The 14471-nt window shown below is 31.4% G+C and overlaps 1 protein-coding gene across 1 annotated transcript; it reads right to left on the minus strand.

Moving 5' to 3' along the window:
- Window positions 1-663: 663 nt before the first annotated feature.
- Window positions 664-13555, minus strand: LOC139491470 (cartilage matrix protein-like). The gene is made up of 6 exons (XM_071279176.1): window positions 13453-13555; window positions 12083-12198; window positions 9750-10061; window positions 5455-5712; window positions 2483-2543; window positions 664-746 (listed from the first exon to the last, which is right to left on the minus strand). Exons 2-5 carry the CDS (start codon window positions 12150-12152, stop codon window positions 2488-2490), a joined length of 696 nt encoding a protein of 231 aa, XP_071135277.1. The 5' UTR covers window positions 12153-12198; window positions 13453-13555; the 3' UTR covers window positions 664-746; window positions 2483-2487.
- Window positions 13556-14471: the final 916 nt, after the last annotated feature.

A 14471-nucleotide genomic window follows, 5' to 3' on the forward strand; every position in this document is an offset into this window, starting at 1 on the left:
TTTAGACTTTTGTAGTGTCCGCTCCGCAGAACAATATTTTTTGCACCCCCCTAACATTAAATCCTTGATCCGCACCTGATTTCTGATGTTTCTGTGCTAAGAACCATCCCATATATGAAAGGGCTGAAAATTGTATGCATTAATATATGAATGGGGGTAGGTCACATTCCAGCCGCACTTCGGTACCCAAGACCGAAGTAATCCTTCCACCCTTTACATGTTGAATGGATGCGGTTCCCTGGAAGAAAAAAATCTTGACGCTTAAAAATCTGTTGTTAAAAGCGTCAGGGGAATGTGTATCACAAAGTGTTTCAGTGTAAGGTCAATATTTACCGTATCTGCTACGAAATAAAATTTAATTTTGCCAGGCAGACGTGCAATGACGGAAACGATGACGGCACGTAAATTTCAGAGCCGAACGTCGTAAAGGACGGTCGATCCGAACTGGCTTTTTTTCCGATTTGAACCCCCAAATATCCCAAAAAGATCTTGAAATGAACACATAATAAACTACCCTCGGCTGGTCATTACCCCTTTGTGGTATAAAACAATATTCGTTGATTTTATGTGAAAGAAGAAAACGCGACACCCAATTTCAACTCTATTCATTTAGTAATATAGACAATTAACAGTTAATGAATATATATACAAACTAAACCATTCTTTGATTTATCAAATTTATTTTGTGTATCTTTTAGAATAACATATCACAAACGTATGCTTTTATCATACAGTAGCTATTTTATCTGAAATATATATAAATATAAATATCAATTAAAACAAATTCTTACTATGTATTCGTTCGCACTAATTATGTGCCAGAAAGTAATAAAAATTTTGATATACAGATATTAAACTTAAAAAGCCTACGCTCATGCTCTTGTTGATTGTACATATATACTGACTGGAAATAAATTGATGTTCTTACAGATAAATATAGGCCAGAAAACAGGGTGCAAATGAGGCAAATCTCTTACACTTAAAATATTTGACTAGTTTTTTTTCGTAGAAATTCGGCTCTAAAATTTTTAATCAGTCTACATATGTTTAATAAACTGTGGCACAGTGATATTTCTCGGCTGTATGTTATTTTAGATGTGCAAATGCTTATTCTACTCATACCAAATATCCTTAATTTATCATGTTTGATTCTGTTTAAACTGACCTAAACATAAACTTAAACATGTAAACTATGGAAAAAATTTAAATTCAAAAGACCATGACTGAGGGAGTGTGTTCAAGTAATCTCCACGGATATAAGATGAGCCAATGCTTGTACAACTCCATACCAAATATCTTTGAGTAATCATAAGTGGTTCTCCTTCAACTGACCTATTCATAAACTTTACCATGTAAACTTTCATAATGCATATATTTGAAAGTCAATAGACCATGACTGAAGGGTCGGGCCAAATAATCGCCATGGAAATGATATTTGCCAATGCTACTACAACTGGTTACCAACTATCAATTACTTATCATAAGTGGTTCCCTTAAACTGACCTTATCAAAGACGTTAACACGCCAGGCAATAACACATTTTCTTAAGTGGGGCGTCTATTTTGTTGTGCGGGATGTATAAATGTAGTCACATCCGGTCGGAAAGGGGGCTTTAATCATATGCCTCCTTTTTGGGTTAGTATCAAGCACTGTGCGTTGTGAAGAACCCTTGCAGCAACTCTATGAGGGGTCCGAATACGTGGCCTGTTGCAATGTAGAATATTTGTCCCTATCCATCATTCCCTTTTCTTCCAGTGAAAGATCAAACTTCAACCCTTCATTTCGGTTAGGTCATCTTGCAATGTCTACCTTTGTTATAAATATCGATTTGTTCTCGTTCTTAAATATGAATGAAATATTTGCAACTGGACGTTAATCAAGCAGCAATCAAACAATATTTTCCTTTGTTCGTATGTCATAAGAATGTTAAACATAAAATTCGAAGATTATGATAAAGAGAGTCGAACGATACCAAAAGGACATTCAAACATTCAAACAAAGTCGAAAATAAACTGACATTTCCATGGTCAAAAAAGAAAAAGACCAACAGACAAACAACAGTACGTAAAACACAACTAGAAAACTAAAGACTGAACAACACGAAAACCACAAAAAACTGAGGGTGATCTAAGGTGATCCCGAAGGGTAAGAATCTAAGAAGTTATATTAAACACCAAAAACAAAAATAAAGCGATACCATCAACATGCAGATATAGACTGTTCAGTAGTATTTTGCAGATAAGTTCACTTAACAGTTCAAATATATTCAAAAATATCTTATCTGCAATATAGAAATAAAGTTTTTATTTTACGCCACTTATGTAAACACAATGTTGAGCAATGTCATAGTCGACAAGTAAAAGGTACATCCTAATATGAAATATTGCTAATAAGACCACTAGATGTGGTCTACTTGTTGGATGCTTTATTATAATCATTTACCGCAAACATTTCTTTATTCATTTTTAATATAAAAACATACCTTTTTTATCCTGTACTGGCCGGCACTCCCCGTTTGCCTACAGGGCCTGGAGGGCCTTGCACTAAAAACAAGAGTTCCACCAGCATTATACAACTTGATTATTAAAAGATGAATGACACGTAATCTTAAAAACTAAATGCACGTTAGTTAGGACTGAACAAAGTTTTCCATCAAAATGACAACCTGACATGTTCTCACGACTCGTCGAGGATACTGAATACTATTCATCGTAGCTCTTTGCTAGAAACGTTACACTAGAGGTTTCCCGATTTGCGACGTATCAGATATTGTTGGTACGTAACTCAACCGTTACTGTTGTTTTGGAGGTATCATTTAATGCATGATATTATTTTTTCTTTTGTGATAAAGTTAAATAAATCAAATTGCATATCAGAAAAAACTAGCTTAACTTCTAGAACACTTTGTTTATGATTCTATATGAGCTTATTTAGTTAGTGCAACGGTGCATGGATCAAACAGACCTTACACGAACGAGTTGACACCGACGTAATATTCTAATTATAGATTTGCGCTTCTGTTTTTATAGCCTATTGGTATTGTTTTTGTTTTGTTCATATTTAAAAAAAAAAGGAGAAATTTTCTCTTATATCTAAACAGAAGAAGGAATAATTAGAATACGATCTACATGTATGAACGACTTTCTTGAAAACATATTACTGATGTTGGTTATAGACGCCAACATATGAAAACTCTGTTGATTTCTCATTGGTTCTTGCATGAATTTGAAATTAGTTATTATCATTTAAGAAATCTATTTCGATCATTACAGCAGAATATTCCAGTAAGAAAAGCGCCCTTTTATCATTGTTTTTACACCTGAAGATTGTTTTCTAATAATACATTCCAAAAAAAAAACCCGAATCAATATTGAAAAACAAATCTTTACTATTCTGTGTCGATGAAAATAAATAATTAGCTAGACTCATTGAATTATAAAAATAAACAAGAACAATGTTCGGTGAGTCGTGGTAGCATGTTTGCCTCGAGTGCGGGAGGTCATGTGTTCGAACAGCTGCTGGGTCAAAACAAAAACTTTAAAAGTGGTATTTGCTGCGTCTCCAATGAGCACGCAATATTAAGTAGTAAGAGCATAGACTGATCAGCTCGAAATCAGAATAAGGCGTCCGGATAGCTATATAGGATGACATGTCCAGAGACGAATTTAGGGTAGGGCGGGGTGACCCAGGCACCCTTGTGGATCTACTTTGATGATAAATGAAGATTTTCTACCTGTTCTACTCCAAACGTTGCAAAGTTTGCGGGCCTGGGGCCCCTCCACTTTTTTTAAAATCTCTGCATCTGCATCCGATGTCTTCCTACGGACTCTTGCCTTGTGAACTATCACGTTAAAAATCCAGGCTCAGCGTGTCGGTATAGTACAAAGCAGGGTTTAATATTCATATCACTTTAAAATATATGTTCCCGTCCTGAATATGCATTTAATTTGCCGCTGGACGTTAAGCAGCCTTTCATCATCATCATCTAATTGTATTAAATTGCACTGAAATTAGTTTTCTATGAATAAATTATTGGCGTATCTTATAATTTGATCCTTTCTTCGTACATGTACTTTATTATTGTAACATTTTCTCAAACATGTGCAAGACGATTTATGCGAAAACTCAGAAAAATATACGAATGGAAAAGCTAATAATTTTGTTTAAAATTTGAACTATGTAAATAGGTGGCAATATTTAATTGAATTAAAGAGTGCGAAAAAATGATACTGATTTAGAATATTTGTTAAACACCTTTATGGTATGATATTTATGAGAATATAATATGAAAGTATCTGACATTTTGTTATCTTTACTTCTATAAATACACTTACATTCCTTATTTTAATGTTTGGTTAAATCGATATATCCCTTGCACGACCATGAATCGTTTTACACTTATTTAATCATTAATACCTTATTAAGGAGGTTAATTTTGTATGTTAAAATGGCTTTTATTTTTTCCTGTTTAATAAAATCCTAATCATAAAATTCCAACCTATTCATTTGATACTGTTGTAAATTTTCAATCCACCATTTTCTACATAAGGAAATGCCTGTACCAAGTTAGGAATATGACAGTTGTTTTTTATCCGTTTGATGTGTTTGAGCTTTTGATTTTGCCATTTGATGAAAGACTTTCCGTTTCTTATTTTCTTTTGGAGTTCGATATTTCTGCTATTTTCACTATAATTTTACTTTTTATAATAATATAACAGGCGAAAATCAGAAAGAACATACAAGTTTCTTATATTTTAGCTTCCTTTGGCATTCGCAATTTCATGGGAAATAAATCATAAGTCATAAACCGTTCGTGATACGGTTACTTGAAAGGATAATCAAGTACACACAATATTGTTTGCTATAAATACTTAGAATATCCACGCGAAATTAATACCAAGTTGCAGCTAAAAATTCTCCAACTACTTTTGATTATGATTCATAAAACATACGTCAATATTAAGAGTATATATTAATTATTTTCAATGACGGCTCTTATTTCGTACTACGGTTGGTACGGTAGCAAATCAGGGAACCTCTAAAAGGCGTGAAACGAATTTGTTTTATTTATACTATTTCGATTGTATAGGTAGTTTAAATTTGATGTACATTTTGTGCTAAAATTGTGAGGGAATGTGGTCGTCTTTTTTTGTTACCTGCCTGTCTTTGAGGTTATAATTTTGAGTTATCTCTAGACAATTCTTAAGAGTGTTCTTACTTTCCCTAAGAAAACTTGAACTTGTAATACTTGTAGTCAGTTTCTTTTTTTTCCCAAAGAAAATGTATCGTTTCAATCAAATTGATAGTATTAAACAATAAAGGATTTTTTTTTCCTCCCCATGAAACGCTTTTTTGTGTAGATTTTTTGGACTTTTTGTTGTTATGTTGTTTAAATGAATAAAGACTTTCTTAAGGTCACAAATAAGTCAATAAAATAGCTTAAATAAAACATACCACTAAACACTTTCCTTGCAACTCTATCCCTGAACCCACGGTTATTCAGTCCAGAAAAATTTCGTACAGAGAATATGAACGATGGACCAGATGCTATACACTGAATCTCTTCCATATCAACCTTATTGCCAATAATGATAACAATGATGATTACTCCAGAATTGCGCAGATTTTTCGCTGATTCACAAGTTTTATCTTTTTCTTGAGATTTCCCGTCAGTCATAACTATGGCGATTTTAGGCACACCAATTCTAGCTCCTGTAATAAATTGTATTTACTTGTTCAAATTGTGACTTGGATGGAGAGCTATCTTATTGGCACTCATACCACATCTTCTTATTTATATTCAGATATGAAAATAACTGTGTTGTATACGTGAAATATGCACAAAATATTTTTGTCAATTTCAGTTGAATGTGTCATCTTTCATTTAATGAAAAACAAATCATGCAAATAGCTTTTCACTTTCTTAGAACTGCAAACAGATTATGAAAGGAATTTCTCAAAACTATCATTTATTAGTCTTTCCTCTACTGTAAAGGTCAATCGGACACTTGAACACACACTTTGAAGAACAAATGATGTTCAGTTATATGCATGTATATATAAATGCTAAATAAAATTTAAAAAGGTGTAAAAACTCTGAATGTACCTTAGTTAAAAGAATTTCCTATCTTTTGCCATTTATTATCATTACACATTTTTTTTTATATATTAATACCACGTGCATGCAATCCCGAGTTGGTTAACCGTTATGGAATATCTGTTTCACAGATGACGGCGAATATGTTCAATTTGTTGTAACCACAATCACGTCCTCTTTTCAATGAATGTGACCTACCGAATTAGACTTATTGAATATTTCATGTCTAACGCACAGACGCTTGTGTTACAAACTCCCCTTTTTTTCTATATATTTAAAAAAATGTGTTTGTAGTAAATATTCTTTAATACTTAATTTATTTGACGTATTTAATGAGTTATTGCTGTATCTGTATGATATAACAATTACAGTAGTTTTTATAAATTATGACGGGAGTGGACGTCAAACGCGCTGTAGAACTCCAAATGTAATGCACTGAAATCCGATGTGTTCAAAATCGCAAGCGTTTGACGTCTACTTCCGTCACAAGTAATGGGCTTGACGAAATCAAAGCTACCACAAAGATTAAAAATTTTTAATTTCTGGATCGCTGAGTGATTGTACATACCAACCACGAAACGAAACTAAAAGGTGAGTCTTTCTTGAGTTGATACATATGTTCTTATTTGTCTTATTGACTAGAAATATGATGCACAAAATATGCCGGAGCCAAGCAGATCTTCGATATTTAGATTTTCAATCTGTCCTGCCTTCGTGAAAATAAAAACAGAGGGGCAATGTATCGTACATATTGGATAAGTGAAAATAATATAAAAGATTAATTTAAAATAAAATTGAGAATGGAAATGGGGAATGTGCCAAAGAGACAAAAACCCGACCATAGAAAAAAACAACAGCAGAAGGTCACCAACAGGTCTTCAATGTAGCGAGAAATTCCCGCACCCGAAGGTGTCCTTCAGCTGGCCCTTAAACAAATATATACTAGTTCAGTGATAATGAACACCATACTAATAAAGAATATTTACTAAAAAAAAACCCACCACTAAATCATTTTTGTTTAGAAAAGGGCATCCATGCCCCAAGCGCCTCTGCTCTAAGTTTATAAACCATCGGTGCATGTAAATTCTCTAAAATTTGACTGATTCAAAAAGTTTGTATATTATACATAAAAGGAGGACAAATGATATTGTCAAAATAAAAATACCACACAGTACAACAGACCTCCGAAAATGTGAAGGTTTTACATGCATACACATCCCACCCTTTGTCAATCTAAACAATGTCCTAAAATAAACGTACCCAATTAAAAACCTACACGGTGAAGCTACCAACAGGATAAACATGTACATGTTCATGTACATAAAAGTCCCTAACATGTACTGGTTACCTAAATGGCACAAACAACCATTTAAATTCCGTTTCATCTCCGCATCTGGTAATTAAGTGTTCTAATACTAATATATCTGTGCTTCGTACTACATCCCTTACTACTATCAAAGAACTTGTTATTAACTTTTGTAATAAAGCTTATGGAAATAATGGTATTAATTATTTTTGGAGTGTTAAAATTTCTTTAGAAGTTTCAGATAAAATACATACTTTTGATGGTTCTTTTATTTCTGTTGACAGTTATGATTTTTCTACTCTCTACACTACACTTCTACACAATCTTATCAAGAAAAAGTTTTCATATTTAATTAAACGGTCTTTTGAAAAATCTCATTGCAAAATTATTTACTGTAACTCATTTAAAGCCTTTTTTGTAACGAAAGAGGAAAGTATGCGAGATACACTAACTGGAAATGTGAAAATATGATTGAAGCTTTAAATTTTCTCCTGGACAACAGTTAAGTACGTTTCGGCGATAAAGTGTATCGAAAGGTAGTAGGTATTCCTATGGGCACTAACTGCGCCCCTTTAATAGCAGATGTATTCCTGTATTGCTATGAATCTCGGTTTATGACCAAACTCAGTAAAGACCCGTCATTGTTACATTTGTTGATACATTCAACAATGCCTACTGTTATCTTGATGATATTTTTTCGTTAAATAATCCAGAGTTCTCTAAATATACTACCGAAATTAACCCAAACAAACTTACTTTAACTGAATCTAACAAAAACAGCATTAGTTGTCCTTTTCTAGATTTAGACATTTCAATTTCTAAAGGGAAACTCCATACTAAAACTTACGACAAAAGAGACGATTTTTCATTCCATATTGTTAATTTTCATTTTTTTAGACGGCGATGTTCCTTTGGCTCCATCATACAGTGTTTATATATCCCAACTCGTTCGGTATGCCCGTGTGTGTACTGATGTCATAGATTTTAACGAACATAATCAATGCATCACTGGTAAATTATTAAGTCAGGGATTTCGTTACCATAAATTACTTAAACCTTTACTAAATTCTTTAAAAAATACAAAGATTTGATTATTAAATTTGGCTGTACCGGTAGAAAACAAAAGCGGTATTTTACAACCTGAACTTTACGGTAACATTATACTAAAAGTGCGGAAATCACTATGTGATCCATGTAAACTCATCAAACCTTTAAACAAACTTATTAGTAAAGGTTACCTTACAAATGTTGTAACTAGATCTTTGAATATAGTTTACATTGGCACAAATATCAATTTTGTTGTCAGCAAATTAAAACATAACTAAATTTGTATTCTTTTCAAACGTTTATTTTTTTCTAAAATGAGGTTAACTCCTAACTATCTTACTGCCTGTCGATACTTTTATTTTTGTCATTACACACGTCATGTCTTCTTTGACTGTCCATGACGTTAAAATACTAAATCCTTGGGATGTGTTTTAGTTGATTTTAGTATCTGATGCATGATTTTTTCTTCTTAATTGTTTTTGGCTTTCAATAACTGCGAGTACTCTCAAATCGTACTTTCGTGTTAACTTGAGCTGTTGATACAATTTGTAATGTTTTTTGTTATTTAATGTTTACTTTTTTAGGGTTATATCTCGTCTTTCTATTTTTAATATATGCCAGCTTTGATAAGTGTTGGGTATGACTATACATTTTCACTTTTGTCCTCGTACTATGAACAAATAAATTATTTATTTTGTAAAAAATATTTCGGTTCTCCATTTATACTGTATACCTCACAACAAAATTATTTTCATTTACCTGTGTACATTATTCTATTTGGCGGCTTTTTGTTCAAGGTTATAGTTGACGTTCTGAAATTATTTAACATCTCACAGCGGTATACTACTGTTGCCTTTATTTATTCACCCCTTATTTTATTGATTTTGTATTTACATTGAGTCATATATCAATTTGTTTCGTTCAGTGTATGTTCACTTGTGTTAATATGTCTTTTGATTGAGAAACACTATTTCAATTGATATTTTAAAGTGTATCTTTCTATGTTGTGATGTTACATTATTGTTTCAGGTAAGGGTGAAGATTGGTACCCATTAAAACGTTTAAACCCGCTGCATTTTTTTGCACCCGTTCTCAGTACTTGTCGTTTGTTGATGTAGTTCATAAGTGTTTCTCGTTTCTCGTTTTTTATGTAGATTAGACCGTTAGTTTTCCCGTTTGAATGGTTTTATACTAGTCATTTTGGGTGCCCATTGTAGCTTGCTGTTCGATGTGAGCCAATGCTTCGTGTTGAAGACCTTATATCTACATATAGTAAGTGATTACAAATTATCTACATACCATAGTGTGTTGAAAAGCTGTTAAATCGTGCATGGTCTAAGGCAAAAAAAGTATTTGTATTTTGCCCTTTATACTTAGCACGTAATATTTTCGCTCTGAGACAGCCTGCACATGTATTGAATTCTTTCAGTTTTATTTCTGTCGTTACGGTTGAGGAAAATACATCTAGGCCGACTTGTGTCAATGTCTTTCCAATCTTGAAAAACAAAGTTATAAACCTTGCAAATCTTTTCATAATTAGAAAATTTGAGGTTCCAACACTGCCTGACGAGTCAAGAATAAAAATCACATCTCCGTTTCCTGTAAATTTTTCTGAAATAGAATGACATAATACTGAAAATGAAAGGAGGTGACGGAATAGGAAAAGAGTTTAATTTCACTTCATTTTACACGGCTAAAAATTTACACAGTCCTCGAAAAATGATTTTACTTGAATTTAAGGTTGGTCACCAAAAACGTCGATTGGTGCATTTTTTTTAAATTTTTATTTTAACGTTTAGCTTGCAAATTTGATTGAAAATGCAGATTATTGGTGGCATGTAGTTTGACTTAATTTTTAAAGGTTGCATTCGAATATCTTTCTTGTTTTTATTTTAGTCAAACATCACACTCGATTTTTTATTCATTAATAGAAAAAGATAATCATGAAAGCCTTTTGATGACAAATTGTAAAGGTACAAAATATTTCTCTTTTCATATACACAAGTTTTTATTTATATGCACAAAGTTCATTCTGCAATGAAGAAATATTTTGGAATGACCTATGAAGCTGTACAAAAGCACGATACATGTTTACACAAACATTCAACCAGATCTATTCCATTGCAGAACGCAATATTATTAAGATTTGTAGTAAAGAATTGTGTTGTGTTAGTTAACCACTATAGTGAAATGTTTGACCAATGTTGATATTAGGGATTAATTTAGATCAACCTTGCATGTACGAATATAAACGTTTCAACCAAAAGTTAGAAACTTGTTATAACTTTTCCGTAATACAGAAGCTATTTGAGGTCTGAATTATTTATTTAAGTAAAAGTTTTTAGTTTGACTATTGTTTGTTTAGTTTGATGTTAAACTATCCTATTTCGAAGAGATTTTTACACAATTTCTAAACGGATAAAAGGCGGTTTTAATGTGTTCAAAATGCCTTTTAAAAATTGCTATTTTATAAAGATTTATTTTCCTATTGATACATTTTACTTAAAAAAAAATCGTGACATTGTTTAAACTCAAATATAAGTCTGTTTTGAAAGATTTTTTGCCTCTTTGTTTTCATATTTGTTTATACACTTTTTTTTAAATTATTTTAACAAGTACATCCTTTAATTTAAAAATGAAAATCACCTCTCTGTTTGTAAAATTAAAATAAAGTCGTGACATTGTTTAAACTCAAATATAAGTCTGTTTTGAAAGATTTTTTGCCTCTTTGTTTTCATATTTGTTGATACACTTTTTTTTAAATTATTTTAACAAGTACATCCTTTAATTTAAAAATGAAAATCACCCCTCTGTTTGTAAAATTAAAAGACGTTTACTCGGGAAACTCATTTAATGATGGTTTTCCACTTATTTTTTTTAATGGAAAATAGATGCAAGTTTGGAATTATTCTAATAACAAAATGGTTTTTAAATTGGAATTAAATATTCCATGATTTTTTTTTCTCATGAAAATGGTTATTGACTTTGGTCATGATTTCTGAAAAAAAAATGCACAATATTTTCTTTGGCAACCGAATTGATTTTAGAATACACACACTTTCGAATCAAATGATATATGTTAAAGCTGTGTAGTAGTTCTAACGATTAAATATTTAAAATTTTGACTATGTTCACCGAGCTATGATATGTATTGGTTATTACATTCTTGACATTTAAAATTTTAAAATTTGTTTTAGGTTTATGAGTTCAACTTTGTGTCATCCAAATTTATTTCAATAATACATTTAACTTTTGCATTTCATATTAATAGCATACAATGTTTATATAACTAAACTATAATCATGAATAATATACTAGATATGATGTTTATCATCTTATATTTACATTATATAAATGTTTATAAGATTCCGTAATTTTGATTGGCAGGAAACAATCAGGAGACATTTCAAAATTGTATTTTAATTTCTAATAAAATACACATTATATGACTGCATGTGTTCTACATAACACCGTTTCAATGATAGGAAAACTAAGGAAAAACTTCCTTATTTTCGGGGAAGCGAGTTACAAAAAATGAAAGTGCTTTAAGTGACCTTTAATCATAAGGTAACTGTCAACGGTGTATTTATACTGCTTGTATATTGTTATTTTATTTTTCAATAAATACTTACTTGGTAGTCTACTCTCCGTAATGGTAACGGCTACTAGTAAAATAAGTAGACTTGCTGATAATTTTGTCATATTTCTGGATATATGAAGCTGAATTTTTTTATCCCAAATCGACTAACTATAAATAAGATTAAATCAAGTAAATTAAATAATAAAATCACACATTATACGATAAAAGTGCTGATACTAATACAGCTTTTCGGCTGGTGAACTTGTACAGCAAGAGCTGTTTTAAACATGTCCAATATCCGATACGTCACTTATGATCGTACCTTAAGCAGGAGAGAGATAGTGAAAGATTGCACAGCCTTTCCGAGTAACATTGTTTATTTATATATCTGGTTCATTTCCGTCTACCAAAAACAGATAAAGTTAGAAAAAGTATTGTCAAATATCTGCTTATGTTATCAGTAAATATTGAATTAATGTGTATCCTCACCAAACATAAGATAAATACAACTGAAACTTGATATTGTTTGGGAAAATAAAATGACATTCGTAAATAGTACAACATTCGAAGGAATTAGGTCTTTAGAAATAAGGAATGACAAAAATTATAATCTATACCGTATTATTTCCGGTATTTTTGAAAATAGGAACGAACCAATGCATATAAATATATAATGGCCTCATTAAATTTTAAAGTATTGAGTCAAAACTAAATCAATTGGTGTCAATTGAAACCTCTTTTTAAGTAACAAGATCACGCTTTCTTTTAATTAACATCTGTTAGCTGTTTTCATCTTCATAATACTTAGTTATATCAATAAACCATCTTTTACACGACAATGCTTACCAGTCCAAAAGTTCACGTGTGCTATTATACTTATTATACAAATAGAATAAAGTTGTTAAAATAATGATATTCAAATTAACGTTATGAGTCACATAAATAAATTTAACAAAATGTAACAATAACGTCCATTATACATGTACTACCCAGATCGCGTTCGATTATTTATACAATCAAAGTATAACAAAAATACCGAACTCCAAGGCAAATTCAAAAAGGGGAAGTAACTCCAAGGCAAATTTAAAAAGGGGAAGTAACTCCAAGGCAAATTCAAAAAGGGGAAGTAACTCCAAGGCAAAATCAAAAAGAGGAAGTAACTCCAAGGCAAATTCAAAAAGAGGAAGTCCAATGTATATATAACTACATCAGCATGTTATACGAATGTCAAAACTACCATGTCACAATTCAAAGTGAATCTTACTAGTATGCAACCTTTGGCACAAATAGGTCAAATGATTGCTTCATTAATTAGATACCCGTGAATGAAATGTAAGCAGTGTTTTATCTTTACACCCTTTTTGATTTTTTTTCTTGTACTACAATCTGATAACAGTGTAAATGGTTTACAAAAATGCTTACCCTTTTTTCTGACGTTATAGTGAAAAGTTGTAGAAATATATCGTCGAAGTTGTCCTCTTCCAACAGAACAAATACTTAAATAGGCACTGAAGTCACAGCTGTTGATGTGTTAAAACAAATTGGATCGTTTTTATTATCATAATTTGCGTTTATTCACTACTTAAAGTCATTTTCATTTCCTTTCAAAACTAATCGTTTTAGAAGCACGAATAAGCAATAGATACATCGTGCGCAATTTTTCAGTTCCTTTACAGGATTACGAACATTCTGAAGCATATATGATAATTGTGTGTACGTGGTTTGTTGTTTTTTAAGTACTTTTGTTTGTACTTTTGCAGTTTCAGAGAAAGTTATTTTTACTTATTATTAAATAGTTATTGCAGAATATTACAATAAACACAAAATTATAAATTATATCGAAGTTCGTTTGTTTTTACTGTACGATGTATCGAATTTGGTTTCTGAATTTTCTTAATGATCGGATGAAATTTGAACGTTTTGTAGAATTTTGAGCTATAACTGTCATTCAGTTTCCATATGTTCCGTAAATCAGCTCTATCCACAGCAAATATTTGAACAAAATGAAAAATATCTAATTTCCAGGCTACAATACATTTCAATATGACTATGAAGAACTATAATTGTCTATGACCATATGTAAATGAATAGTTTTGTATGCAGCATTTGCAAAGCTCTTTATATTGCTAAAACAAGTATTACATGTATTCGTAATATATACGATTTTTCATTCCCTTGTCCTTACATGAAGGAGTAAAGATGTGTAAAAATAAGACGTGCCACTCGATAAGTGTAGTACTGTTTTAAAGTAGTATTTCTTTGAACTTTTTCACGACTAAGGCAAAGTTTGAAATTCCTGAAGAGACCGTTTGGATTTTATATCTTCTAAAATGAAAATTTATATAAAAGATCATAATTTTAAACTGCATTGCTTATTTAGCAGTTTTATTTATTTATTTATATTGCATACGAACTCTGACATTTAATCTCAGAAGTGTTTT

Source organism: Mytilus edulis, chromosome 10, assembly GCF_963676685.1.
Source record: "Mytilus edulis chromosome 10, xbMytEdul2.2, whole genome shotgun sequence".
Taxonomy (NCBI): domain Eukaryota; kingdom Metazoa; phylum Mollusca; class Bivalvia; order Mytilida; family Mytilidae; genus Mytilus; species Mytilus edulis.

What these genes read in the sequence shown, in the direction of transcription:
- LOC139491470 (XM_071279176.1), bottom strand. Translation starts at nt 12,152, where the DNA reads ATGACAAAATTATCAGCAAGTCTACTTATTTTACTAGTAGCCGTTACC. An exon ending in TACGGAGAGTAGACTACCAA is followed by an intron (nt 10,062 to 12,082) that starts GTAAGTATTTAT and finishes ATTCTATTTCAG; the next exon opens with AAAAATTTACAGGAAACGGA. An exon ending in TGCAAGGAAAGTGTTTAGTG is followed by an intron (nt 2,544 to 5,454) that starts GTATGTTTTATT and finishes TCTTGTTTTTAG; the next exon opens with TGCAAGGCCCTCCAGGCCCT.